The sequence below is a fragment of the Suillus subalutaceus genome, assembly GCF_016647625.1.
Source record: "Suillus subalutaceus strain FC151 chromosome Unknown DFJ58scaffold_55, whole genome shotgun sequence".
Lineage (NCBI taxonomy): Eukaryota > Fungi > Basidiomycota > Agaricomycetes > Boletales > Suillaceae > Suillus > Suillus subalutaceus.
Genome location: NW_024540304.1, coordinates 165,581 through 192,642, shown reverse-complemented (window position 1 = coordinate 192,642; position 27,062 = coordinate 165,581). Strand labels below are relative to the sequence as shown.

The 27,062-nt window shown below is 48.8% G+C and overlaps 12 protein-coding genes across 12 annotated transcripts; 3 read left to right on the top strand and 9 right to left on the bottom strand.

The window, feature by feature from the left end:
- Nucleotides 1-53: 53 nt before the first annotated feature.
- On the bottom strand, nt 54-921 carry DFJ58DRAFT_391896 (uncharacterized protein). The gene is made up of 3 exons (XM_041380168.1): nt 696-921; nt 465-637; nt 54-397 (listed from the first exon to the last, which is right to left on the bottom strand). Exons 1-3 carry the CDS (start codon nt 735-737, stop codon nt 82-84), a joined length of 531 nt encoding a protein of 176 aa, XP_041243779.1. The 5' UTR covers nt 738-921; the 3' UTR covers nt 54-81.
- A 594-nt stretch (nt 922-1,515) lies between these two features.
- On the bottom strand, nt 1,516-2,740 carry DFJ58DRAFT_391875 (uncharacterized protein). The gene is made up of 3 exons (XM_041380167.1): nt 2,540-2,740; nt 1,874-2,487; nt 1,516-1,819 (listed from the first exon to the last, which is right to left on the bottom strand). Exons 1-2 carry the CDS (start codon nt 2,579-2,581, stop codon nt 1,942-1,944), a joined length of 588 nt encoding a protein of 195 aa, XP_041243778.1. The 5' UTR covers nt 2,582-2,740; the 3' UTR covers nt 1,516-1,819; nt 1,874-1,941.
- A 22-nt stretch (nt 2,741-2,762) lies between these two features.
- Nucleotides 2,763-3,160, bottom strand: DFJ58DRAFT_391873 (uncharacterized protein). The gene has a single exon (XM_041380166.1). The coding sequence runs from the start codon at nt 3,106-3,108 to the stop codon at nt 2,929-2,931; it is 180 nt and encodes a 59-aa protein (XP_041243777.1). The 5' UTR covers nt 3,109-3,160; the 3' UTR covers nt 2,763-2,928.
- A 252-nt stretch (nt 3,161-3,412) lies between these two features.
- On the bottom strand, nt 3,413-4,597 carry DFJ58DRAFT_789392 (uncharacterized protein). Its single transcript, XM_041390206.1, has one exon. It carries the CDS (start codon nt 4,526-4,528, stop codon nt 3,707-3,709), a length of 822 nt encoding a protein of 273 aa, XP_041243776.1. The 5' UTR covers nt 4,529-4,597; the 3' UTR covers nt 3,413-3,706.
- Nucleotides 4,598-5,429: 832 nt separating this feature from the next.
- On the bottom strand, nt 5,430-7,029 carry DFJ58DRAFT_703563 (fructose-1,6-bisphosphatase class 1/Sedoheputulose-1,7-bisphosphatase). Its single transcript, XM_041383657.1, has 7 exons — nt 6,800-7,029; nt 6,617-6,745; nt 6,303-6,558; nt 6,180-6,253; nt 6,031-6,130; nt 5,708-5,977; nt 5,430-5,652 (listed from the first exon to the last, which is right to left on the bottom strand). Exons 1-7 carry the CDS (start codon nt 6,850-6,852, stop codon nt 5,512-5,514), a joined length of 1,023 nt encoding a protein of 340 aa, XP_041243775.1. The 5' UTR covers nt 6,853-7,029; the 3' UTR covers nt 5,430-5,511.
- A 13-nt stretch (nt 7,030-7,042) lies between these two features.
- Nucleotides 7,043-9,406, bottom strand: DFJ58DRAFT_789385 (uncharacterized protein). The gene is made up of 4 exons (XM_041390205.1): nt 9,325-9,406; nt 7,993-9,272; nt 7,696-7,937; nt 7,043-7,643 (listed from the first exon to the last, which is right to left on the bottom strand). The coding sequence occupies exons 2-4, from the start codon at nt 9,202-9,204 to the stop codon at nt 7,160-7,162; spliced, it is 1,938 nt and encodes a 645-aa protein (XP_041243774.1). The 5' UTR covers nt 9,205-9,272; nt 9,325-9,406; the 3' UTR covers nt 7,043-7,159.
- Nucleotides 9,407-9,513: 107 nt separating this feature from the next.
- Nucleotides 9,514-10,909, top strand: DFJ58DRAFT_789383 (uncharacterized protein). Its single transcript, XM_041390204.1, has 4 exons — nt 9,514-9,686; nt 9,770-9,833; nt 9,889-9,914; nt 9,978-10,909. Exons 1-4 carry the CDS (start codon nt 9,582-9,584, stop codon nt 10,635-10,637), a joined length of 855 nt encoding a protein of 284 aa, XP_041243773.1. The 5' UTR covers nt 9,514-9,581; the 3' UTR covers nt 10,638-10,909.
- A 2,294-nt stretch (nt 10,910-13,203) lies between these two features.
- DFJ58DRAFT_789379 (uncharacterized protein) lies at nt 13,204-14,323 on the bottom strand. The gene is made up of 3 exons (XM_041390203.1): nt 13,996-14,323; nt 13,693-13,936; nt 13,204-13,641 (listed from the first exon to the last, which is right to left on the bottom strand). Exons 1-3 carry the CDS (start codon nt 14,265-14,267, stop codon nt 13,306-13,308), a joined length of 852 nt encoding a protein of 283 aa, XP_041243772.1. The 5' UTR covers nt 14,268-14,323; the 3' UTR covers nt 13,204-13,305.
- Nucleotides 14,324-16,739: 2,416 nt separating this feature from the next.
- DFJ58DRAFT_391752 (RNA polymerase III subunit Rpc25-domain-containing protein) lies at nt 16,740-17,929 on the bottom strand. Its single transcript, XM_041380165.1, has 6 exons — nt 17,827-17,929; nt 17,592-17,775; nt 17,450-17,536; nt 17,342-17,405; nt 17,065-17,290; nt 16,740-17,013 (listed from the first exon to the last, which is right to left on the bottom strand). Exons 1-6 carry the CDS (start codon nt 17,848-17,850, stop codon nt 16,930-16,932), a joined length of 669 nt encoding a protein of 222 aa, XP_041243771.1. The 5' UTR covers nt 17,851-17,929; the 3' UTR covers nt 16,740-16,929.
- A 186-nt stretch (nt 17,930-18,115) lies between these two features.
- DFJ58DRAFT_716473 (mitochondrial carrier protein RIM2) lies at nt 18,116-19,329 on the top strand (the record flags this gene model as incomplete). Its single annotated transcript, XM_041384222.1, has 4 exons — nt 18,116-18,204; nt 18,266-18,448; nt 18,512-19,073; nt 19,120-19,329. The coding sequence occupies 4 exons, from the start codon at nt 18,116-18,118 to the stop codon at nt 19,327-19,329; spliced, it is 1,044 nt and encodes a 347-aa protein (XP_041243770.1).
- Nucleotides 19,330-20,581: 1,252 nt separating this feature from the next.
- Nucleotides 20,582-23,163, top strand: DFJ58DRAFT_391667 (peptide N-acetyl-beta-D-glucosaminyl asparaginase amidase A-domain-containing protein). The gene is made up of 12 exons (XM_041380164.1): nt 20,582-20,841; nt 20,894-20,920; nt 20,976-20,996; nt 21,049-21,167; nt 21,226-21,381; nt 21,435-21,565; nt 21,613-21,693; nt 21,753-21,916; nt 21,974-22,391; nt 22,449-22,578; nt 22,633-22,722; nt 22,770-23,163. The coding sequence occupies exons 1-12, from the start codon at nt 20,708-20,710 to the stop codon at nt 23,009-23,011; spliced, it is 1,713 nt and encodes a 570-aa protein (XP_041243769.1). The 5' UTR covers nt 20,582-20,707; the 3' UTR covers nt 23,012-23,163.
- On the bottom strand, nt 22,991-27,013 carry DFJ58DRAFT_914189 (formate--tetrahydrofolate ligase-domain-containing protein). Its single transcript, XM_041395369.1, has 12 exons — nt 26,669-27,013; nt 26,275-26,613; nt 25,991-26,228; nt 25,822-25,933; nt 25,378-25,768; nt 25,143-25,326; nt 25,035-25,092; nt 24,935-24,984; nt 24,002-24,885; nt 23,647-23,951; nt 23,427-23,594; nt 22,991-23,371 (listed from the first exon to the last, which is right to left on the bottom strand). The coding sequence occupies exons 1-12, from the start codon at nt 26,815-26,817 to the stop codon at nt 23,316-23,318; spliced, it is 2,934 nt and encodes a 977-aa protein (XP_041243768.1). The 5' UTR covers nt 26,818-27,013; the 3' UTR covers nt 22,991-23,315.
- Nucleotides 27,014-27,062: the final 49 nt, after the last annotated feature.

Below are 27,062 nucleotides of genomic sequence, written 5' to 3'. Positions count from 1 at the left end.
GGACCGAACTCACTGCAGTCACTAGCAAAAAATCATGAAAGCCCCTAAGCGTAAGGAATGGATATATGCACGCTCCTGAGATCATCGTTCAAGCCATGATTTTACCATCGCTTCGACTTCCCATGCAGTTGTCCTGATGCCAGCCACATCATCCATCCATAGCTTAAACCAAAAGCTAGCACAGCAGGCTCCAAGGGCAGCTCCTGCCGCAACTTGCGGCCATGTGTGATGGCCCAACCAGACCCTTGACACAACTATCATGAATCCCCATGGTAAGACGAACACTGGAACGAACATGGCGGAACTAGGCAAAGTAGGGTGAACAGGTAGGTGCAAGCAAGTTATCGTAATATATGTGGCGAAGAAGGTGCATGCGGACGCATGTGAGCTAGGCATTCTGCAAGAGTGTGTTGATAATGCAATCAGACTGTATGCGTCGCTGGAAGTGGATCGAATTAGCGCACCCATAGGATACTTTGCGTCCGGAGCGCACTAATGGGCGTTCCTGTCGTATTGTCTTCTTTATGGACTTGGCAAGCGCTGTACATAAGACTGCGCCAGTCATGAAATATGCGACACCTGCCGAGCGGGTATAGAGAAAGACTCCGGCAGTCAACGTGGTCACGATTTTGGACGCCTGTATAAATTGAATTCAGCCGCGGCACTTCCTCTCGGTCGAGACAGCAGGCACATACCTGATCAAGAAATTTGAGCCATAGCGGTAGCCCTGTACCCATCGCTTGGATATTAATCTGAACACAGAAACGAGAGGCGTCGGCATTCTCTTATTCGTTTCAAAGCAATGCATGAACATTTGTCCAACCAACAGTTATACGGTCATTTAGCTCCATGCGCGGTTCTACCGACAATGGGACAGCTGAGGCTAAATTAAAGCCGAGTACATTTCGAAGTTGACCGCACATACACACCGTACACGCACACGACCCCTCGCACAATACACGTCTAAAAATGGTAGTCTTAGATAACTGTCGGACTTTAAACTAAACTGGCACGCAACGCCGAAGCTTGAATTAAGTATCTCCTGAACTACTCAGGCGACACCAATGCATTTGTTTTCAATACTGCTACTCTAATTTACTGATCTGTTGTTGGCCTAGGTTTTCGATGACGCTTCTTTGCTAATGAGTTTTGCGACTGCTCGGTATGGTTCAGGTACCAATGAATACCATGAACGCCAACCCAGACTCTACAGCAGGTGAGTGTAATGGCCTTCCTACGAGTCAAATTCCTATCGTGCAATTATTTTCATGTTAAGCCTAGGTTGCCGACTGCATGTGGACCGCAAACATAGTCGAACCTCTCGTAGTTCTCTGTTGACACACTACATTAGTCAGGTATCGCCAGTAGGAGGGAGACCCTGGCACGCGTAATGCATCGGTCACTCGACACAAAATTAGTAGGCTAAGTCCGTCTACCAACACATACTACTACTACTAGACGCGAACCAAGTACATGAATTGTCGTCCTACTTGGCAACAGCGAAAATATAGTTTCCCAATCAGACCATGAAGACGAGAAGGAATGTTTAGCGTGAGGCGACGACCATGCTTGGCAGTTAAAGACACCAGCCGGTCTAACTTATCCCGACCTATAGCAATGAACTGAATATAACCCCATTCTTCCGGAAACCGTTAGAGGAGACAGAAATATCCTATAAACGCTGACCTGCATTCGTCGTATATCCTGAGTCTATCTGACAACAAAGACGGGGAAACGATTGAACAAAAACCCAATGCCTGACAGCCGCAAGGAGAAGAAATTTACTTCAAGGCAGGAAATAGTGTATGTCTAAAAAAAACTTTCCGAAACAAGATTAGCGGAAAGATAGAAACACAGCCGACAGATCACTCACTGCAGTCACCAACAAAAAATCATAAGTGTCTCTAAGTGTAGGGAATCGGTATATACATGCTCATGAAATCATTGTTCAAGCCATGATTTTACCATCGCTTCGACTTCCCATGCAGTTGTCTTGATGTCAGCTGCATCGTCCATCCATAGCTTAAACCAAAAGCTAGCACAGCAGGCTCCAAGGGCGGTTCCTGCCGCAACCTGCGGCCATGAGTGATGGCCCAACCAGACCCTTGACACGACTACCATGAATGTCCACGGTAAGATGACCACTGGAACGAACATAGCAGAACTGGGCAAGGTAGGGTGAACAGGTAGCTGAAGGCAAGTTATCGTAATATATGTGGCGAAGAAGGTGCATGCGGACGCATGTGAGCTAGGCATTCTGCAGGAGTGTGTTGACGATGTAATCAGGCTGTATGCGTCACTGGAATTTGCGCACCCATAAGATACTTTGCGTCCGGAGTGCAGTACCGGGCGTTCCTGTCGTATTGCCCTCTTTATGGACTTGGCAAGCGCTGCACATAAGACCGCGCCAGTCACGAAATATGCGACACCTGCAGAACGGGTATAGAGAAGGACTGCGGCAGTCAATGTGGTCACGATTTTGGATGTCTGTAGAAATTGGATTCAGCACTTCCTCTGGGTCAAAACAACGGGCACATGCCTGATCGAGAAATTTGAGCCATAGCGGTAGCCCTGTACCCATGACTAGGATAATCTGAACGCAAAAACGAGAGGCGTCGGCACCCCAGCGCTTCACCGCTCCCTTATTCGTTTCAAAGCAAGTGGCACCATATGCATGAACATTTGTCCGACCAACGTCATGCGGTCATTTAGTAGACTCGTGACCAGTCTGACATACGTCCTTCCACTTGACTTGTCCATAATTATATAGGCCAGGCCGGTCTCAAACCTAGTCATTTAGCTCCTTGCACACTTCTACCGACAATATTTGGGATAGCCGAGGCTAAATTACACCCGATACATTGAATAAGATCTCATACGAAATACAAAACAAAGTTGCATGATCTGTTTGCCAAAGGCCATAAGTAGTCAAAAGACTACAGAGTGACCAACTCGGCAAAGAGACAAGAACTCCGAAAAAGGAACCCCCGACGACACAAGCCGATAGTGCAGTAGCAAGGTCATCACACCCCTCGAGTTGCAAGCAGAGCTCGAGAGGACAAGGGCGGCAAAAATTTGATAACCAAAGAATGAGGGCGGTGCCCTCATAATAGTGGTTAAACTATTAAGAACAGATACTACACTTGATCTAAGCCAAAAGGCCAGAGTGGTAAAGATTCAAGTCGTTCAGACAGCCACTTTATACCTTCTTCACTAACGCACGGACCATCGAGAATACCTAATTTAGGTATGGACTTGAGAATTCAACAAGGCCAAATAAACAGCTGATTATAGACTGGACACATGCCTAAAGAACGATAGAAGGTATCGGTTATAAACCGGCCGCAAACACACGACTGTCAACCATGGTGGATCACAAACCATATCTATGCCTGAACTTAACTTAGCATGATAAGAGCCGTATCTCAATAACGAATTCATGAAAGGGTAGTAAAACAATCAAAAATTATCGATAATAATACAGAGTCTGGTCAATACTTCATGGTGCCCACCATCTTAGTGGTCTCCACAAGATGCTCCATCGTCACAATATCGTGCGATAGAAAGTCAAGCTCTTCCTAAACAATGCCCTCCCAATCACCCCGCGAAGGGATATGGCAAGAAGTCACCGGCACCAAACGCCAAGGGCGCTTAAGCCTCACTCAGTAAGACTGTCGTCCACGGCGCTACGCCGTTCGTTGACCTCCTATTTCGCACCCGCGCCAGTTACGCCCACCACGAGCCCCTTCAACCACCCATTCTCCCTACGGAGGCCCTCGCACTCGCGTTCAAGTTCAACAACACGTTCCTCAAGCTCTTTTGCGCGCCGCTCAAGCGCGGCTTCCCGTTCCTTCTTCTTCAATCTGAACCGTGCGCTAGCAGCGGTATTGCGGCGACGCTTGTCTTCCGCGGCGGATAAGGGATTCATGAAATCACCTTGGGTCTCTTCCCCAGCGGGCGAAAGCGGGGAGGCAGGGTCGAATGCCTCCGTAGACGCCGAGTTTTTGGATGTACGAGCCCGCTTAGTAGCAGGCTGTGAGGCAGGCTGAGCATGTACAACAGGGGGAGGAGGGGGTACAGAATAAGTCCCTCCTTGAGCAGTATGCAAAGCAAGCAATTGTGCAAGCGAAGGCGCTGTCACATTCTCCGCGGGTGCGGGCGCCAATTGCGGGAGTGAGATTGGGTCAATGCCAAATCCAGCCAATAACGCATTCAGATCGAACTGTGGGGATTGGGCCTCGGAGTGGGCTGTGATGGTAGTGCTAGCCGGGTGCACGACGTTTTCGTGGCCGTCATGGGTAGGCAGGCCTAAAGGAGATGCAGCACTTTCTTCTTCCGATTCGTCCACCGACTTTCTCTTTCCCTTGATATGACTCAGAGGTTCATCAGTCTCAAACGCAAGATTTGTCCACAGGTCAAGGTGGGCTGAGAAGTCGGGGAAAGGCGAGGATGCTAGGAGGTCATGAGTGTCCTGTGGTGCAGGAGAATTATTATGGACGAGATTGAGTCCTTGCAAGTGCGGCGCCATGGATGAGTCGAGATGGCGTGAGTTATTGTTTGATAATGGCGATGCGTGTAAGACAGTTGGTGGGGGTGTGGTGAAAAATAGACTGATTAGATTTCTGGTACTTATTGCGTGCTCACTAAGCGCTGTTGGCAGAAAATGACTAATATTTCCAATATTTCCGATAAGCTGAGTCTGACAAGGCAGGACCTGGCAGGTGACAGCACATTGTATGTTTGTCCGTGATACCAGGAACCATCTTGGGCTACGGCGCCGATGGACCGATCTTCAGCCCTGCGGTAGATCAAGAGTATACCGGTTGTCCTCGAGGGTGTTTGAGTTATTTCGTCAAGAACTTATGTAAATGTTGCATAATAATTAGGTTCGGGAATCTGGGGGGTGCACCGCTAGTGAACCTAAAACCGCCATGATACCGCGTTGTCAATATTAAATTTAATGCCAACACTCGAACCTTGTTTCCGACTCTTACACGTACGTACACGTCTCTCGTACTGAGGGTCCTCCTTAAGTATAATCTCTCGAACACGTCTCGTACTGGCCCAACAATGGTAACAGCGCGTGCTATTGCGCAAATATCGCGTCAAATCTCATTCGTCGAAGTCTCCTATAATTCGAAGACCGAAGGCCTTAGGGATTTAGCAATCTTGTCCGACAAACATGGCCATCAAATTCACCAGCATGGATCTTAAGCACACACCTTCTTGGAACTGCCAATGCTTACGCATTACTGAGGATGACTGTATGCCAGCACTCCTGAATCTGATAAAAGGCCCAGCCTGTGACGTCCAAAAGCCTCGAACTAGTCTATCAAAGCTCCGAGCGGCGAGAAATCGTGTTTCCGAGGACTTTCAATTTCAAATCAGCTCATTGGGCGAAGCTATCCACGCAAAAACCACGCGATGATGAATCATCCTCACAAAATTAATCCATTGAACATGGCTGTACATACTTCGATACAAAAGCGTATCACTAGTCGCTAGTCTTGATTATACATTCTCACTGGGATAGAATTTCATAAGGTCTTGCACATCATCCCGGCTCCCAAGGAACACAGAGCACCGCTCATGTATGCTCGTTGGGACAATGTCAAGGATGCGCTTCGTGCCCGTAGTTGCGACTCCACCGGCCTTTGTGTAATGCGGTTAGTAATGAGTTAACCAGGGTCCACCTTGAAACACTTACTTGCTCGGTCAGGAAGGCCATGGGGAATGCCTCGTATAGTAATCGCAATTTCCCAGACTTGCTCTTCTTATCGTCAGGGTAGCCGAAAATCCCTCCATATAACAGTGTCCTGTGCACATCTGCAACCATCGACCCGATGTACCGAGCAGAGTAAGGAGAACCAGTCTTCGGATACTTGATCGAGTTTAGGTAGTTGGTCACGGGAGGGTAAAAATACATCGAGTTGCCTTCGTTGAAGGAGTAAATTTTGCCGCGAGGAGGTATTTTTATCTGGAGAATAGATTAGGAACATCACGGGTACGAGATAGGAGGTGGCTTCATACATCAGGGTGAGTGAGGATAAACTCTCCAAGAGCGGCATCCAGGGTGTAGCCGTTGACACCAGACCCAGTGGAGAGAACCAAGTTCGCTGAGGAACCATACCTAGATGGATGTGAGGACATTTGGAAAGGCAGTCATATGGACGACTAACATGGTGTATCCTGCAGCAACCATCTCATTCCCTGGTCTGAGCACATCTGCTATAGTTCCATCAGAGTCCGGTCTCTGCAAAAGCGGATCAGGCAATGAAGATATCAACGTGAAAGAGACGCACCACAGCGTAAATGCCGAAGATAGTCCCGATGTTGACACCGGCATCGATGTTGCTACTGCCGTCAAGCGGGTCGAAAACTACGCAGTACTTTCCCCTGTTTTTCTCCTCGATGATGATAGCATTGTCAAGCTCCTCCGAGACCAAGACTGCGGTCTTTCCAGACGCCCGCAGGGCGTTGACCATGATGTCATTGGATAGAATATCAAGCTTCTTCTGTTCCTCGCCTTGGATATTGGTCTCGCCAGCAAGGCCGACACTGACTGTTATATCAGGGGTGTTCCAAATACAAGCATTCGTGTAGTTAAATGACATACAGGTTGATGAGCCGGGCTTTTCGTACATTGGTTGCGATGAACTTGCTAGTCACTTGGATAGCGATGAGCAAGAGAGTGAGATCTCCCGTAGCGGTTGTTCCCAGTCGCAGCTGATCGTCCATCACATGTCTGCAAGTCGTCAGTGTCTAGCTTCGCACTCTACCGGAACATATCCATGCTCACCTGCTCAAGGTGATCAGATCCGTGCTAGGGGGTTGTTCTGAGACCGACGCCATTATAGTTCTAGGTAAGGTGTTGTAAAGTGCGAGCAAGGAAACATGGAAATGTTTCACAATACTTAAGCGTTATATCTGCCCGTCTGCTATGCGGATGGAAACGGAGATTTCAATAAACACCTTGATGATGGATTCGCTTCCCAGTGTCGTTGTCAAGATTCAGCAGGTTGTTCTCACAGTACCCACTAGATCCGGCATACGTCGGAGACCCTGCTACCCCGAACGTGAATGAATTCCCTGTGATTATACAGCGAATACGTAAAAGCAGAATATCAATACATACACGAGCCGGCCGACAGGAGCTTAATCATCGTTTCCTCTTGATTCCTACCAAAGAAACCGGTTCCTTACCCTTGCGTGTCCGTAGTGGGATAGGAAAAGTGTCGCTGTCCTCATCGTTGTCTTCCACGCCTGCAATACCCTTCCCACCATTGTCATCACTACCACTGCCTCTGATCCCGCTCGTATTGGGCACTATGCTCTCAGGTCTCCCAATTTCATGCCCAGAGCACCATCCATCATCATCGTCAACCCCCTCTTCTTCCTCCATTTCATCTTCGTCCTCGTCCAGCGCTCGTGAAGATGCCTGGGCAATTGCAGCAGCGATCTCTGCACTGATACTTGCCACTCTGGCTTCAAGTGGCTCACCCGGTGCACTAGCCACCAGGGGCCTGGTTGCGACGCCCCCAGTCTGCGAAAATAGTGCAGAAATAGTGCGCACTGATTCTTCTAGCTCGAGATCTTCCGTTGTGTCAGAAACCTTTTGTTTTTTGGCTTTGAAATTGTATTTTCTGCATCATCCAATCAGTACCTATGGATACAACATTAAGCTTGGACACCCACATGTTAGGATCTGGTTCCCATGTTGGATCGTGAGTTCGCATATGTTGGGTGAGCGTCGTGCGACGTGTAAACGTTTTCTCGCACTCTGGATCTTCACACTTGTAGGGTCGTTTTCCTGTGTGCGTTCGCCGGTGCCGTGCGAGACTGCTCGAGTCCCCGAAAGTCTTTCCACACCCTGGATATTCGCAAGAATGCGGTTTCTCGCCAGTGTGTACCCGTTGATGAACGTGTAATGCAGATCGCTATGTGACAGAAAAGTTGTAAGACGCTGCGTGTAATCTGATAAACAATACAAACCTGAATAAACGTCTTTCCACATCCGCCATGGTTACAAACGAACGGTCGTTCGCCGGTGTGGATCCGCATGTGCCTCGCGAGATCGCTCCTTCGGGTGAATGTCTTGCGACATAGCGGTTCTTCACAGGCATGTATATTTATTGCCTTCTCCTTTTCGCCATTTTGCTCCTTATCTTTATCTTTATCTTTCCCCTTCTTTGACTTCTTGCTTTCGGGAGACTTCTTTGGCGCTGTCGATGTAGAAGCAATAGGTTGTGGAGTGGGGCGCGATGGACTGGGTAGATGCTGGCTAGAACGCACGGGTGACTGGGCAGGCGTGGTACGAGAACGAGATATGGGGGATGTACTTTCGGTCGATGGTGCCTGAAGGTGTCCGTGAGTGGGATCCGTTTCTGGTTCGGTGTCAAAATGTGATGAAAGATGATTCAATATGTCACTGATATCATTGAACTCTCCAGGCACGCCTTCGTGGGCATCTGGTACATCCGTCCGAGGTTTGTGTTGTGGGGAACATGCAGCATCATTCCCATTTCGGTCGTCGTTATGTTCGTCATTCCTTATCTCTTGTGCGGGGTAAAGGAGGTCCAAGTCCCGAGGCCCCAATTCTCGAGGACCATCCACTATATAGTCATCAGCATCGCCAGCCGTTAGAGAATGGAACGCGGGGGCGGTGCGCGTAGTACGCAGACCATGCTCAAGCTCCGTGTCGTGGAGCTTCAATGATTCAGCATGGCGCTCGTGGGATGAAGCCTGCGCGTGTGCTGCTTGCAGCATGGCAGTGATACTACGAAGATTAAGACCAAGACCAGAAATAGTATCACCAGCAGTTGTAGAATCGCTGACTTTATGTGTATCATCTGGAGCGGAATCCTGAATGGAGGAATCGTGGTCGTGCTCGTTTTGTGCCTGGCGCTGCTGGGCGGCGGCACTTAGGAGTGCAGCAGATGCAGCCGTCGCATTCTGGTGAAGGAGACTGGCGATTTCGCGCTCCAGCATTTCTACTGAGAAATGCTCCGGAGACACCGACGGGTCGAGGGAAAGGGGTACGCCACTGTGTGGCGAATGTCCGTGGTGTGATGAATCGGAGAATGAGGAAGGGGCGTGCACGTCGACCTCATCTCCACTATGGATCTGTTCTTCATCAGAGCCCAAAGGTTCATCGTGTACGACATCTGAGAGGTCGAGCACCGGTTCGTTTTCATCATGGTCCATTATAGAAATTGTGAAGTGCCTCCAGCTCGGAGTGTAGACCTAGTGCGAAACAGGTCAAATTGTGATTCCTGCCGAGGACATTGAAACTAAATATATAGATCTAACAATTCCATTACTCACCGAGATATGTACACGTTGCGCTCACCGATGAGCACAGTATGGATGGTCGAGGTTAACGCTGAAGCTTTGAAGTCTAATAACGGATGGTGCTTGAACACGATGTTGCGACGCTTGTTTAGGTAACGGCATCATTCACGTGTCGTTTCCTCTTTTAGAGATTGCGGCGGCCCAGCAACGCCAAGTGGCAAGCGGCAACTTGTCATGCTGTACCTTACTCTTACTCCCTTTCATGAACGTCGGTTACGGCGAGCATCATCATGCCAGCTGCAAAGACTAACAAACCGGCGAAACCAAAGGTCAAGCGATACCATGTGTACGCCGTCATACTCTTCGTTATGGGGACGCTCTTCCCCCCACTGGGTGTGTATCTTTGCGATCTTGTCGTAAGGAATGCTATCGTGGAACCGAGTGCTGACGAGTCATTTGAATACAGCTGTGGCAGCAGAGGTTCGGTATCGGGAAGGATTTCTGGCTGAATCTTTTACTCACGATTTGCGGATACATTCCAGGTATGCACTGTGATCACCACAGTTTGATTGCATTCAAGTAACTTCCTTATCCCAGGACATGTGCACAACTTTTACATACAGGTAATAGGAGCGCTAGCCGCATTGTTTCTGTAGATTAAAGTACTGACGTGTCCTGAATTGTAGAATGTTAGGAACAACAAGAATCACCGCCGCACACCCAAGTGGGTCGAGCGCTACGGCCTTGTCGACACTTCAACCATCAAGCGTCATGAACAACGTTCTCAGTGGGCAGGGAGATACAATGACCGTAATCCAAACTCTGCTCTGGATGACCAGCCTCTAGAGGAGGGCCAAGCGTCACCAAGCCGCTCAACCACACAGGATTCCTCTACCAAGCCAACCAATGGCAGTGCTCTCTGGAAGGCTGATGATGAATCATTCTACAATCCCGGACGTGAAGGTAGCATGCGTTCAGCTGAATCAGGAAGTTCTCGTTGGCGTTACCCTGCCAACTTCAATGATATAGTTCCTGAGGGAGACGCTCCAGCGCGGAAGAAGAAAAAGAAGAAAGATAGGTGGGCAAGAACGGAAGATGCATATACCGCCCCCGAGCAGAAAAAACGAAAGAAGAAGTCAAAGAATCGCTCTACAACTGGCGATGATGGTGATCTAGAGTCGACCTACTCGCGCAGAGCAGAATCGAGTGTTGATCTGGAGGTGCCAGAAGATGCAGGCGGTGGAACATATGGGTCTGGGAGACAAGGCAATGGGGATGCAGCGGTGGAGAATGACCACGCTGCCGCATTGCAGGGCGAGAGCGATGTATTCAACCACGAGTTCTGACGACACGTCCTCTGTATATCCTACATCAATACTCCACGTTACTTTCTATCTATTATTGCATGCAGTATCTTTCAAAGATCGATGCACTTCCGCAGTCCCTCACATATTATACGTACAAATTTATGCAGTGCTTTCCTTTGTAGACATCTCAATGCATGCGAATCATCGAAGATACTTATTAGTCGAGGAACAACCTATTACTAGGACCAGTACTCGGCGCCTGTGTGTACTCGGTTTTCGAGGAGGAATAACACAGGGAGAACAATAAAAACGGCTTATTGATAGTAACTACAACTTGAAAACATGGTGACAAGGATCTATCTCAACCACTGCCGGCTGAAGGCCTGAAAGACGATATTTCATCCTCGATCATGACTCATCAACGACAATAATTGGCGTTCCGCTGGTTGAACCCGTCATGAACATTCTATCCTTCACTGGCACTAGATTCACGCCGCCACTCCGCACGTCGCCATCACCAATAATTTCCGGTCCTGTATACATTAGGATGCAAATATCTTTTTTGTGTTCCAGCTTCCATTTCGTGGTGTATTCATAACGAGGGCACTTTTGAACGGCGCTAAGCCACTGGTTTGCTTGACTGGCGTGTCGAACTACGGTCGGCCTCGCTGAACCCGGGGCTCAGCAAGGCTCACCGTAGCTTGATACGACATTTTGCAGGAAGTCACTGTTGATGTCGACATTCTCACGTTCTGTGAGGCTTCCGATCTTTTTCTTCTCTTCCCCTGAGCCCTCTACCAACCGTGACGGTGTACCCTTTCTTATCTCCGTCTTCTTGCCATCATTTTGCCAACTTCGTAACCCGCTCTTTTGTGTGTTTGGAGTGCACTTGCGTCAGTCCTGTCTTTGACACCTTTCGCCGGAGATAGGAATTTTCTGCAGGACATGACAGCTGGGTAGTTTTCTAACTACGTGGCCCCTCGTTTGTTACGCGAGCTGTTTGTATGATTCACCCCTTCTCATTGGCACTACAGCTTGGAACAATGACGCTGAGGCCAGTATCGCATCTCGTGCACTACGGACACCACGCTCACGACATTACAGATTCGCATTTACTATATTTCATGCAAGCACAAGAGTGCAAGAACTGATGGTGATCGACAGTACCTACCTCTATTAGCGTTGGAGCGACTGTGGAAGGAATATGACTCTGGCAGCCTCAGCAAGTGCGCCTGACTGGCGCCACGATATTAATGACGATTGAGCTTAAAGTTTATTCGATTAATCCCCTGCCGTTAATCTATCGTGGAGTCATACCCCACCCCAATCTAGATATGGGTATGATAGCTGTGCAATGGGCAGGTGGTGTGACGCTTGATACACAGCCTTACCTCACGGGCTCTGATAGTCTTGGAACTGGTGGTGGAATGTGTCCTGAATATCACTCAGTGATGGCGTTTCAATGGCTCTAGTCAGCTTGTGGATCCAGCCGCATCGCTAATGGGATCCTGCCCATGACATTGCCACTGGAGTCATGATCCCGGTCATTGCGAGTCCCAGGTTTTCTGATCTGTGACGAGACTCCGCTCAGATTATCATCTCAAGATTGAGTACCTCGATTATCTCAGAAGAAAACATTCTTCGTTCTGCCGCCCCCTGGAAATCGGACGGAATGAGACACTATTTTCAAACAAAGCCCACTATCCCATCAAAGAAGCACTCAAATCACACACAGCCAGAGTCACAAGGTTCGTCTCTGCCAACAACTACTCTAAAGCACAGCAGCTACTAGTGGCATGTATCTAATTTACATTTATCACACAGGCTTCCCTCAATAACTATGCGGGAGCTTCCAACAGGGACCTATGAAGTCTTCTATGTGCCTTTGACCTGCAAAGGCCAAATGTTATTTATCCCTTACAACGATGGAGACTCAGACAAGCCAGTGACCGTGAGTACACGACCGTTATGACTCTCTTGAGCGTGTGGGCTCTACTAGTGCATTTTACTACTTCCGATTCCATCTGAGGTGCATCGCCGCGACTCCGAGTGAGACCGCGCCCGTCACTAGCTTTCAAATGGCTCGGGTTTGGGGCCACCTGACTGCAAAAGAAAATGTGTGGATCATGCATGGAATGTATGGATGAGTGATACATTTCTTCTGCAAGCTTTCTCAAGTGGTCCATTTGAAAACTATGTCAGGAACACCAACACGTGTGAAAAGGTGAGAGCTAAACACGAGCCTCAGTCACGGGTAGTGAGACTATTCATGTAGTACTACGGACCTAAACACGAGCCTACACGACGTCAAGTAACGAGCATAATGATATAATAGAAAGAACGGATAATGCACACCTCAGTCACGGGTAGTGAGCTCACTGAGGTATGGGCATTCGTCGTCTTAAGTAGTATCGGGAAAAGGGGGAAATGGAGTCAGGTACTGCAAAATGTCTCTGATATATATATGGCGCTTGTCGTCACGTCCGGGTGGTCAGGCGAGCGCTATCAGTTACTTTTGACAACACGGACCCCAACTTAAATTTAATGTGCACACTTAAGATTTCTTTCGTGAACGAGATGCTATCCAGTTTGTCTAGTATCCAAGATGGTGGAGTGAAACTGGCATTTCCGTCACAAGCTATGGAGGAATACATATTCTTCTACCTTCAAGGTAAATAGATCATCCGAGGTATCAACTGGAAGCAAGTTATAATTGTAGTAGAAACCCGCCGTCTCGAAGGCTAGTTTCGGCTTCTCCACTCTCTTTGTCCTTCCCCTTTTCTTTCTCCGGGCCCGACCCGTCGTCTAGGTATAGATAGTTCTGCTTTATATAATCAATAACAGCAGCTGGGATGAGGTACCGAACCGAGAGACCCCGACGAAAGAACAACCGAACTTTCGTCGAGGAAACATCATTCTGGACCAGCTGGGGGATAGGATAGATGCTGTTCAGCCAGCGCGCCAAGCTATCTGTCGCCTGATCCATACTGGACCCTGTTCGTTCAATAACAAATGTGCCATAGCGTCCAAGTATGCGATCGAGCTAGGAATCCGCCCATTAGCTTGGAGCACATGCGCAACACGTGTAACTGACATCATTATGAGACCAAACACCTGGCTCAGACATGGTGCTGATCAAGTCCGATCCAGCAAGAAGCATGATCCGAACGTCACGATGTTCACCATCTCGGGTAGATATCCCGCCAAGAACTGTATTGATCTCGTAATCAAAGTGGTCGAGGACGACAGCCGTGCGCTGATAATTCTGGAATGCCTCCCACGAGTCGACCATTAGCCCTGAAGACTCCTGCTCTGTAGCGAGCGTGCACATATTGACCCTATTTCGTGTCAATATGGATTCGAAGATAAGATTGCGCAGCCCAAAAGCCGCACATACCGGTGATGGGCTCGAGCCAGTCCTGGCTTCTCGTATTCCTCACTGACAGGACTGAGATATCCACCAACAATCTCAAAATTGGTGTTCTGCCGAACGAAGTCACTTGCCATCTCAAACATTCGGAGATGGTGGTATGTGATGGGGTTGAAGGAACCACATGCTACAAGGACAATTGGTTGCTTGTCAGAGGCATGTAGAGTTCGATGAAGACGATGAGAGGTAAAAGCATAGTTTGGAGGATTTGCAAAGGTAGAGCTGCTTTGGGCGGCCATTGTGGTTGTGGAATGGGGAGGTTTAGGCCGCCATTTCAATGTATTCCAAGTCGCTCAGTCACTGAAATAACTTGCTGTGTCACCCCAGACATCGTGCATTATTAATACCCTTTCTGGCAGTCACTACTCACGCGCCTAGTCATCCTTGAGTCATATTCCGCCACCATCCCGTGATTCCATTCCGGGCTAGCGGAGACCTGCAGCCAGGACTCGCGCGGTTCCCAAATGGTTCCCGACTCTGCTAGTCGGTAGGAAATCAGTACGCTAGGCTCTAGCCCTGCCCAACCCTTATTAGGCTTAATGCTATCCATACAGCAAGTGACGGCTCCGAGAACGGGCCCGATTCTACTGGTACTACTCGGTAAGCAATTCACTGCCGTCAAATGATCACAATCATGATGTCATGGACCGCGCACAATTCTGCTTAGGCTTAAAGTTATACAGATCGGCTTATGAACAGAATAGTACGATATTTATTGTTGCTTGAGCTTGAACACGTCACCACCACCAGGAGACTTTGCTGGCAATCATTTGCTGGTACACGGAATACTCCAAGGGCGCCTACTATAAGAAGGCTTATGCATAGCACCCGCCCACGCGTGACATTCGCAGGTGGTTGATATTGGGATTACGGAAAATGGGATTGTGACATAACTTGGCCTGCTGCTACTATGCCTCGGAAGCTGCGACGAAGGTGGGGCATCCATGCTCTGCCTGTATATGGGGAGAGGCAAATCTCAGCTGAATTCAAACTCGGCGCATGCTCGTGTATATGAGCGCTGCATCACACTGCACGTCGACCACCAGTGCAAAATTTCAAGTGCTGTGCCAATCCCGAGGAATGTTAAGGTGGAGGCACGGCCCTGCGGTGCTGAGCAGTACAGAATTCAGTAATCCGATGGGTTGGGGCCATCATGCGCAAAGTCATGGCACCAAGGTGCTACAGAGCGAGACAGCTGCCTAGAAATATCTGGACATGTTGCACGCGCGAAAGGTTCACAGAAGGGGCGGCCCAGTGGTGGAAAGTGTCGTCGAGTATTTTCCGTGTGCATTCAAAATTTTGATGTACTGTGAAGCCTGAAGTACGTGTTGATGTTCATAAACCATGAAACAGTGCAATCGAGGTCATACAGAGTGCGAGGGTTCAAACGTTGAAGTCCCGCTGGCCCTAGGGTCACCGAGTCCTCATGCCGGAGTTAAATTTTAATGTCTATGTACCAGCGATTATCCTGGGGCGGGCCAGTGCGCGATCTACGTTACCCAATATTGCCGCCTGTGTCAAAGTCAGCTGTATCACTTAAGTAAAGATGTGCAACACTGACCGCTTCCGAGTCTTTGTCAGACCAATCATGCCTTTGGTACATAGGATTGGTGTAAACAAGATCTTTCGAGGGGAACCGGAGCTCACAGTATGTGGCGCGGGATGGAACTATACTCATTTCCGATCCGTGGTTGAGACTGGAAAAAGTTGCGGGCTTCCACCCTGAGCATACCACTTCCTATATCACGAGGGCAGCGTGCATTCATGATTAAACCTGTCAGCGCGATAACACTCCATGTCTTGCACGATGGCTCAGAAGGATGCCTGCCATGATTGAGAACTTAAATTCAGGAATGTTAGGAATATGACATGTGCAACTTGCGCGTCTAGGATGGCCAAAACTAGGCCGTCCACGCAGTCACTGACGATGATGGATGTTTCCAGCCGTTCCCATGGGTAGTCTGCCGCGATAATCGGCGTAGACATGTCACTGATGACCTAGAACAGCAAAATTCCAATAGCAAATGGCCAAATCGACATATCAATGTGCTATATCCGACATTTTCACAGTCCAAGATACTTATCGTCGACATGGTAGCTGTCCCGAACGTACATTCGACTGCTACAATGAGTGCCAAATCATTCTTGTCGGATAGCGATGATAAATGCCCCGGCTATAATATTCCGTCACACTCAAGTTGGTTCAGCGTCCAAACTTAGTCAACGCGTTCTCGATACTGACCTTATTAAACGGTTACGAGAGGTCTCTGGTACGTGCCCAAAAACGTTTGACCTACGTGTTGCTGAAAATTAAATAGCATGAGTAGGAGAAACTTGTAGACAGGTGCGAGCTCCGCATCACAAACGTTTACCCGCTGTGAGCTCACACTTCCGTTATTGCCAGTGAGTACTGAGTATGAGCTTGACGCACAAGCATTGCTGCAACAACAGACAATATGGGATCCCGGAGAAATAATAATTCCCCTGCACATTGGATGGATGTTCTTGGTATCGATGACATATGACTTCCTGCCCCCCATCGTGGATTGTCTCACAGGTTAAACTCATGCTCCGAGACTTCAAGTGGTATTCACCTTTTTCGGAAGCCTCCGCGTAGATATAGAGCCAAACAAGGCACCTTTGTCAAGTCGCGCCCACCTTCCAATCTACATCCCATCCTGATCTTTATTCAGGAGTCGAGCCAACCGGGAATGTACGAGCAACGAGTGCGCGGTTCCACACGCCGGCTCTTCAGGAAGACCTGTTGGCGCAAACACACGCGAGACGACGGCTTGGTCCCCCACGTCAGGCGTAACAATGTGTGATAATGTTGAAATCGTGTGCTAGTGTCAATGCACGTTGGAATATCATTGCAATTGAAAGCAGAATGGAGGAAGCGAATCATGCCTCGTCCATAGCATCGCCATCAGGCTGCGCGCTCTTCCACCACGGGACAGGCCCAAGTCCCTGTTCTGCAATGGAGCACTGCAGAAAGAATTATTAGCTAGCGAATACGACCCATACTTGCAAACTCACAATCATGCTATATGGTGCGCGCCGGGCCTCTCGTTTTACTGCGACACCCTCCGATGCTTTTGGCGGACCAGGTTCGTCGTCGTAAAATTCATCAGCCTCAGCGCGAACCCGTACTACTTCCCCTTGGTCGATGTACATCCGGTCTGCTGTTGCAGATTCCAAAAGTTCGTGCGGGGTTGTTGCTTCTGAGTCTGGTAGCCAGAAATGAGCACGCTCATTTGGGTCACTGAAGGCAGCTGTGAGTAGCTTGGAGAGAATGGTAGGTCACAGGACATACAAGGCAGATGGTTGTGGTAGATATGCTAAAGGCACATAGATATCGTCGAAAAATCCTACGCTCACTGGTACAATTAGTAATCATGAGAGAAGGAAGTAAAATCCATACATCGAATGCCGTCTTCGTCTGATGACTTCACTTTAGCAAGGATCACTTCCGATGCGAATGGTCGAAAAACAACCATTCTGAATCTGACTGATCATTAGGATAAGTCGCGGTCACAGGACAGGCTGAAATTTCGAGCACGCACCTTTATACCATAAACACCCATCTCCGTATCGTACTTTGCCTTCACCCGCTTCCACTAGATCAAACGCGCAGATACACAGCCCTACGTCGTGGAGGACTCTATTGGCATACTTTTTGTTTATTTCAGCAATGAGAGCTTGTGCTGGAGGCACACCAAAGTTTGCTGGCAGAATTGCAATGGTATCCTAGGGTAATAAGTCAATGCTAAGTAACAAGACTGTCGGAGAAATGTTCACTTTTATTATGGATAGGACAAACATGTCTTCAGTAGCCTGTATCTGAAGGTCCTTCTATAGTGAACGACCTACTTGAAGTAAAAATGTGGTGGAAGAGTCATGATCAAAAACGCGGTTATCTGCATAATCTAATCATTATTTTCACTTACCACGTGACTTGTAATGAAAAAAATTGGCGTCGTTAAAATCCCCCCTCACTCCTTTCCTTCTGGCTTCTTCATAACTGTCTTTTGGATCTTAGAAGTTGGTGGACTTATTTCTTTGGGAGGATATTCGCTAGATCGATACAATGGCCGATTTACCTCCAACTACGACAAACCCGACTGCATCCAGTAGTCTCCTACCGGCAAAATCATATCAGCATTTCTTTGCGGGAGGGTGAGCACACACTTCATGTGTGTATAATATGGTTTCTTGACGTGTTTTTGTCATGTGATAGTCTGGGTGGAATGTGTGGTGCAATCGTCACGAGTCCATTTGATGTTGTCAAGACGCGGTTGCAGTCCAGTCTTTTCAGGGAAAAACACACTTCAGTCGGGGTTGTAGGAGGTGGTGTTGCGGCGCTCCCGCAACGCTCGGGTGGTTTGTTGTGGAATTTCGTCGAGACAGGACACATTCTACGGTGTGTATAATTTACATTCCTAATACAACCGCGATGAAATATTGAGGAGGTCTCGCGATTCAGTGACATATACCGCGATGAGTCTCCAGGAGCGCTCTTTAAGGGCCTTGGACCAACTTTAGTCGGTGTCATACCCGCCCGTTCTATCAATTTCTATACGTACGGTAACGGCAAGCAAATCATTGCCAATTACTTCAACCACGGACAAGAAAACTCCTATGTCCACCTTGCCGCAGCTGCAGTTGCTGGTATTGCAACAGGCACAGCAACGAATCCTATCTGGGTTGTCAAGACACGTCTGCAGCTCACAGCATCGGAACGTCGACATCCCTCAATCGCAAGTACGAATCCGGGAGCAACCGCTGGACCTTCACGCGCCCCCGGAGGCAGTTTCAGGATGATCACGCAGATCTTCCGTGAGGAGGGCATTAAAGGCTTTTACAAGGGCTTGAGTGCTAGTTACTTGGGCGTGACAGAGGGAACTATTCAGTGGGTGCTCTATGAGCGCCTGAAGCGGTTATCTACGAACCCCGAAGGTTGTGGAGGTATGGGCGAGTGGTTTGGGATGCTTGGTAGTGCCGGAACCGCGAAGTGTGTCGCCAGTTTGATCACATATCCCCATGAGGTGCGTCCTTAGGCCCGCATAAATGACTTTGCCTCATATGGGACAGGTTCTACGGACGCGACTACGACAACCGTCTGTGAACGGCGTCGTGAAGTACACTGGTCTTTGGCAAACGCTGCGGACCGTCATTGCTGAAGAGGGGGCCCGCTCCCTTTACGGCGGACTGAGTGCACATTTGATGCGCGTTGTACCTAACGCAGCGGTGATGTACTCGATATACGAGGGCCTCTTGCGATGGGGCAAGCACTCGAATTGAATCTCAGGCTTCTGAGAGATTGGGATCCCTATCGGGATCCTTCAGTAAGCTATCTTTAAATTCATTTTTTAACCTAGATCTACACCACTTACTATTGCTGATTGGGTCACCTAACTATCCTCCCCGCACTTTCACAGCCCCGCATTGATTCAATCGTACATTGTTTTCGCATACATTTGTATAGTACCCCCACTTTACCCGTCGTAACTCACCACTCTATTGTGTGTTTGTCAATCTGCGTCCAAGGAGCAGTAATTGCGTTTGTTCTAATCGAAATGCATCTGAATAGACAATCCAAATCATGTTTATCTGTGCAGCATCGAGCCCACAATTGCAAATTACATCAGCCATTGGCCTGATGTCCGTTCAATCACCTTCTCAACGCACATCACTAATTCGTCAGAACCCCACTGTCCAACAACACTGACACCAACAGGCCAACCGTCTGCGGCCAACCCGGCAGGGACACTCACTGCTAGTAAGCCAGCCAGAGAAGCGGGAACAGTTACAACGTCCTGCAGATATGGATCCAGACTAGAGACTGCATCTGAGTCTAGTGGATATGAGTCGTATTGAAGGATGGAAGAAAATAACCACACCACCAAAATTCGGCGAGGAATTGGATAGTTGAGCATTACAGAAAAGCAGAGTCGAAGTCTTGACGTTCTGGAAGGTATACGCTAGAACGGAGAGACTAGCTCAGCGAGAGTGTGAATGTAACTACAAGTAACAAGAGACGTGCAATAAGATTACATAACGGATATACGATGGTGATATGACAAACGACACTCGCAGACGCAGATGGCAAGAAGACGACACATATGGCACATACCTCCATGCGCCAATAGAAGGCAATATGAAGTGGACATGATACATGGTCAGACTTCGTACCTCATCATCACAGGTCAAGACTTGCACACGCTCGACTCTTGCAGCAGCTACAGCCAATCTCTTCGACAGTCGCGGTTTGTATCACAAAAACGTAGTGTTGGACTCAAGTTCTTCAAGATCAGAGCGATGGTGGACTTTCCCTCATTTAATGCACTCTCTGAAGCGATGTGAATGTGTAATTTAGGAACGTACAGCCACAATTATGGTAATATTGGAAGGTAATTTCTCGTCATTGACAACATCCAGCTCACTGCTTCGCTTCTGACCTACTCAAATTTTATGATTGTGAGTAAATCAGTGCGTACCGGTATCGTCATGTGCATGATCATTCAGTCTTATTCTTGTAGCCGGCCCCAGGGAAGATCATCCTGCGAAATAAATGATGTTGATGGGTAACAACATGATTTTGGTCTCCACGTGTACAGGGAGAGTGTGTCCACTGCTTCCCACTGCTACCTGACACTAGCTGCAATCAACGCTGTCGAAGATGAGAGCATTCGCACCACTGGCAGGTGTATTGCTTGCCGCGCTCTCCAGTGCTCAGGTGCTTGTCGATTTCCAAGTCGCTGAACCGCCTCCGGTTCCAAACGGTGGGCAACAATGCACGATGATGATTCTGGAGTGAGTAAATCATTTTGAAGCGTTTCAAACTCTGACAGCTATTACTTCCTAGGCGCACATTTGGGAACTCATACGGAGAGTTAGTTGGTCTTTGACTGGTAAAGATTCCAAGTTGAGCTGACCATCCACTTCAGTCCAGAGATCGTCGAGTACACGTGGGTGTCTGTTTGCATTTTTTCATGTTGATTCTCATCCGATTCTATGCAGTCCGCCGACTGATTGCGGGGCGGTCGGTTCCTGGGCAGCAGTAACACTCAACTTCACAGTGACATCAAACGGGACCCAGTATGACCGCCTTGGAATCTTCACGTTCCAGAACACGGAAAGTATGTTCTTTTTGACGGTCATGCATTGCATGGCGAGGACTGATACTGAACGTCCTAGTTTGGCGCACTTCAACTCCAGAGCCGACCGAAAATGGTATCATTTGGACTTACACGAAAGATGTCACTCGCTACATCCCCTTGTTCGACAAGCCCGGAACTTTTATTCTCGAGCTTGACAACGTCGTCACCTCCACTGACACTGGGCAGTATGCGAGTGCGCGCGTTTTCGTTTCATTCCAGATGATGTCATGTTAATTTACGCATCAGCTACACTTTATGCAACTTTCTATGCATCGTCCGGGGAATACCCTACTGCTGGACAATCTAACATGATTGTACCGATATCGACGATGCTAAACAACACTGGCAACGAGGCTTCAGTCCCACCAGCATTTTCTGTAAGCTTTTCCCTCTGCATTATGAGTGTTAAGTAAACCCTTGTCAGCTCAACGTGACGCTCCCGCAAAACACTGTTGAAATCTACGCCGAGCTCTATGCGTCCGGCAATGGAGACGAGGAATTCTGGGTGAGAGACAGTTTGTCGCGTATAAGGAAGCCGAATCACCAATTGATTCTTCTCTCAAGTACTACAACGCAGCCGACGAATATCTCGGTTATCTTCCGCCTGGCACAACATACGGTGGAGGCCCTTTCCGTGAGGTTCGTCTCCTTGTGGATGGCCAAGTTGCTGGTGTAGCCTTTCCGTATGCTGTCATTTTCACTGGCGGCATAAATCCCGGAGTTTGGAGGTATGATCTTGTGCTTTCCCTGTTTTTTTCTTCTTCTTTCGACCATGTGCTTCACAGGCCCATCACATCATATGGTGCAATCGATCTTCCTACCTACTTTCTTGATCTCACACCATTTGCACCGGTGTTCGCCGACGGCCTCCCACATAATGTAACTTTGGACGTCGCCTCCGCTGAAACAAATCACACTCTCAACCAGAACTGGTATGTTTCTGGACTCTTGCAGGTTGTCACGGACCCGTCGGGCAAACAAACGACGGGCAGCATCACGACATATGATGTTCAACCCTATGCAATAACGGAGACAACAGCGAGCATCGGTGGCACAGATATCAATATCACGGTCAATGCTCAGAGGTCCCTCAAAATCGAGTCCACCATTGTCAGCGGTAGTGGGACGACAAACAATGTCGTTTTCCAACAGAGCATGGACTTCACAAACACGCAATATTACCTCGACGACGCTAATATTCAGGTTGAGACCCACTGTTGTCCCCAATAATTTACTCACCACTCAATATATTCATCACAGAACGTCGCGCAGATATCCTCCGGCTCAGTCATCTCAACTCACAATGGAGTCTCAGTTCTTACTGACAACTTTAACTATCCCCTGTACATCAACGTGACAGCCCTGGTTAATAATGATACCGAGACATTATGCAAGTTTCGCTCGGTTCAACCTGCGTTGCATAACTGACCGATTTATGCTTCAGATTATACCACGTTCGATCACTCGTATGACCGTCAGCTTGTCCCTGCGCCTTTCATCTTGGGATCCGACATTAGTGAGCGCCAGCAGACAGGTATGATCTCTGTTTCTGCGGGGAACATGTACTCAACCGTATTCCAGCGGGTTATCTCACCATCTTAACTTCGGGAGGTTCTGCTAACGGGACCAGCAACAACACCTTTTCGTACATTGACACCAAGGGTAACACGTACGCTAGGGATGTAGACGCTGCATATGACGTGATTACCTATGACGAACAGAGCGGGAGCCTTGCAACCACTTCCCTACCTACGTTCCCTTTGGTTTCCAACGCACAGTCCATTCCCTGTGCAAGACTCCCAGGTGGACAGGGGAGTGTTTAACCCGTAGATTAGTCATAGCGATAACATCATGATACATGTGAGAAGCTATTTATTTAACACATGATACATGCAACGCCCGACAGGACCACCCTGAAGAGCAGTTATTGGGGCGTGCCAGCACCCTCATCGTCTTAAATAACCCATATCCACAACACCTCAACGGCGACCTATGTACGGGTTGAATGGCAAACAGCTCCGTGTTGAGACGGGGCTTCCAGCGTGGAAGCTGCGAAATCTGATGAAGATTCGAGACGATGTGCGCTATGTACTTGTCGCGATGGTTGAAAGCGCGACAGCAAAGCGTCTAGAACAATCCGACGACGCGCCCAGTTTGTGAGTCAAGTCCGACTTCCCAGAACCCTGCGCGGCAATTTCTCGTGAGATAATTTTTGTATAAGCACCTGGTATCACTTACCTGGCCGTGTGCCAAGCCCTGGCATGGTCTGCATGTCTCCGAGAATAGGGTATAGGAAACCAGCCCCAGCAGATAGGCGCACTTCGCGAATCGGAACGGTGAAGCCCGAAGGAGCATTTTTAAGGGACGGATCATGAGAGAATGAATATTGGGTCTTTGCCATGCAAACTGAATGAACGACATAAATATAACTCCACAGGCATATGGAGATAGGACTTACTGGGCAGGTTGCCATAGCCTTGACGAGTATAAGTTTCTAGCTGCTTGCTGGCAAATTCGCTAAGCTCGACGCCAGCCGCACGGTATATCTCCTTGCAGATTATCTCGATCTTTTGAGCGATGGGGAGGTTGAGGTCGTAGAGGAATCTGAAGCCGGATTCTCCTTCGCAAGTTGCAACGACTGCCTCAGCAAGGGCACGTGCACCAGCACCACCTTCTGCCCAGTGGTTGCTCACTATCGCGGCATCAGCACCGGCAGCAAGAGCCTGCTGACGGATGAGCTCGAGTTCAGCAGGGGTATCAGAGCTGTGCCAAAATCAGCAAAGACCCATGTCTGATAGGAAAGCAGTACTAACGCGAATCGGTTGATGGCAATGATAACCTTGACACCGAACTTCTTGGAGTTCTCGATGTGCCTAGCGAGGTTTTGGCAACCTTCCTTGAGGGTGACAATATCCTCCTTGGTGTAGGTATCAGCCAAAGGCTTGCCAGGCGTCACCTCAGGTCCACCACCGTGCATCTTGAGGGCACGAGTAGTTGCAACGATGACAGTAGCATCAGGCTTGAGGCCGCTAACACGACACTTGATATTGCAGAACTTCTCCATGCCCATGTCAGCTCCGAAACCACCCTCAGTCAGCACGTAGCCAACGCGGTCTGAAGAGTCGCCCTCCTCAGTTCCTGCGAGCTTGAGAGCAATACGATCAGCAAGGATAGAAGAGTTTCCATGGGCGATGTTGGCGAAAGGACCGGCGTGAACGAAAACAGGGGTACCCTCGAGCGTTTGCATCAGGTTGGGCTTGACCGTGTCCTTCATGAGAACAGCAAGTGCACCTCCAACACCAATGTCATCAGCAGTGATGGCCTCTCCGCGCTTGCTCGTCGCAACGACCATGTTGCCCAACCTCTCGCGCATGTCAACGAGATCGGTGGTCAACGCCAGCACGGCCATACATTCACTAGCCACAGCGATGTCAAACCCAGCCTCGCGCTCGTGGCCTTTCTCAGTGGGGTTACGGCCTAGTGTGACCTTGCGCAGGAAACGGTCGTTTGTGTCGAGGACACGGTTCCAAGTGATAGTCTCGGGGTCGATGTCAAGGCGAGCAAAGAGGTTAATTTCCTCGGGTGTCAGGTCGTTCGGGTTGGTTTTGTTGATACCAAGCTTCCTCAAGCGCTTGAGCATCAGGGGTGCGAACTCGCGCTTGCCCTTTTTGGTGGGTACAAGACGACTGAAAAGACCCTGCAGAAAGTGAGCTTGTACAACAACAAGTTTTCCAACGTTGACAGACCTTGTCAGTCTGAGTCGCCTCATGGAACAAACGAGCGTCAAGAGCAGCGGCTGCGCTCAAAGTTAGGAACCGAGTGTCAGATCAAGTTCAGTGAGCTTACCCAGCAAGTTGTTGGCAGCCGTGACAGCGTGTATGTCACCGGTCAAATGAAGGTTGAACTAAATAAAGAACGTCAGGGCGAGAAGGGATATAAAGAAAGGTAGCCTACCTCATCCATAGGAATTACTTGACTGTAACCTCCACCAGCAGCTCCACCTTTGATACCGAATGTCGGTCCTTGAGAAGGTTGACGCACACAGGCGAATGCCGGACGTCCAAGATGTGCGCCCAGTGCCTGAGCAAGACCAATGGTAGTCGTAGACTTGCCCTCACCCAGAGGAGTAGGTGTGATACTTTAAAATAGGTCAACTTCAGATAGCAAAATGTGTTCCAGTAATTCCTACCCAGCAATGACAATGTATTTCCCATCTTTGCGGTGTGCCAAGCGGTCCAACACGCTGAGCTCGACCTTGGCCTTAAACTTGCCATAGCTTTCAAGTTCGTCGGGCAGAAGTCCCATCTCTTTTGCAAGCTGAGTGACGGGCTTCGGGGTTTGGGCCATAGCAATTTCGATATCGCTGGGAACTTTCTCCTTGATGTCAAGTGCCAAGGGTTTGATCTTACGCTCCCGAGCCTTTTGCCAGAGACGGACAGCAGAGTTGTATACGTTTTCCATCAGCAAAGCGACAGTCATGGGACCAACACCTCCTGGAACAGGGGTGATGTGTGAGGCCACAGCAAACGCATCCTCATCGACATCTCCGACTAGGCGTTGACCTGATTTCTTAGTCGCGTCTAGAAATTGATTATATAAATAACCCGGATCGCATGCGGAGACCAAAACATACCCGGAACGAAATTGATGCCAACGTCGATAACGACTGCACCAGGTTTCACCCACGAACCTTTGACGAATGCCGACTGGCCGATAGCAGCTACCACGATATCAGCTTGTCTGACCTGCAAATAAACGTAAGAAAGGTGTGATATCTGATAATTACGCGAGATGCAACTGACGATCTGTTCAATGTTCTTGGTGCGACTGTGGCATTGGGTAACTGTTGCATCACGGCTTCTCAGGAGTGCAGCCACGGGGTTGCCGACGATGTCGCTACGACCCAGCACAACTGCGGTTGAGCCAGCGATGGATACGCCAGTACTCTCCAGCAGGCGAATAACAGCTGCCGGTGTACAAGGAACGAACAACGGAGAAGCAGCACGCGAAGACAAGTGACCGATATTGTACGCATGGAAGCTAGAACTCTCAGATAAAAGGATTTCCCAAAATGAAAACAACATACCCGTCAACATCTTTCTCAGGAGAAACGGCCTCAGTGACAGCGCGGGTACCGTCCGCATCGACATGAGGTCCAAGAGGCAGCTGAACAAGGACACCACTAATAGCTTCATCGTCCGAAAGCTTCTTAACAACCTGGATGATCTCGTCGGCCGTGGCTGCTTCTGGGAATTTGACGTGATTAAACTTGATGCCGACTTCCTCTGCAGCTTTAGCTTTCATGCGGATGTACGTGCTCGAATCAGGACGTTCGCCAGCTTGCACGACTACAAGCTGGGGCTGGAATCGAGGGTATTGGGCTTGGAACGCCTTGATTTTCTGCGCGACACCATCGCGAATAGACCTAGACGCACGTGATTTGATCAAGACAGGTTGGACGTTGATCAGGGATCACTTACTTTGCTATGGTAGTGCCGTCGATGATCTGGGCGGTCATGATGGTAGAAACAAGGATGGATCTTGGACGATTTCGAACCGAAGAAGAGGTTGAAATGGAAGATAAAAGGAAAGGTGGAAAGGCTGAGCGAGGCATCTTAATAAATGTCATATCAAGTTGCCTCTTTTGGTTATACTACAAGCACACACGAATGAATGAAAGTTACACACAACACTAGAACTTTTAAAAGATAGACAGTGAAATCGAAAAGATAGCGACACGGGAGAAGAAAGAGCAGGAGCACAACGGATTTAAAATATCGTCTATATTTTCTACTGATTTCTGAAGATATGAGTTCTTGCTTAAGCGGATACGTAAGTTATTCCCACGACCCTTTCCTTTCCGAAAATTTTGGA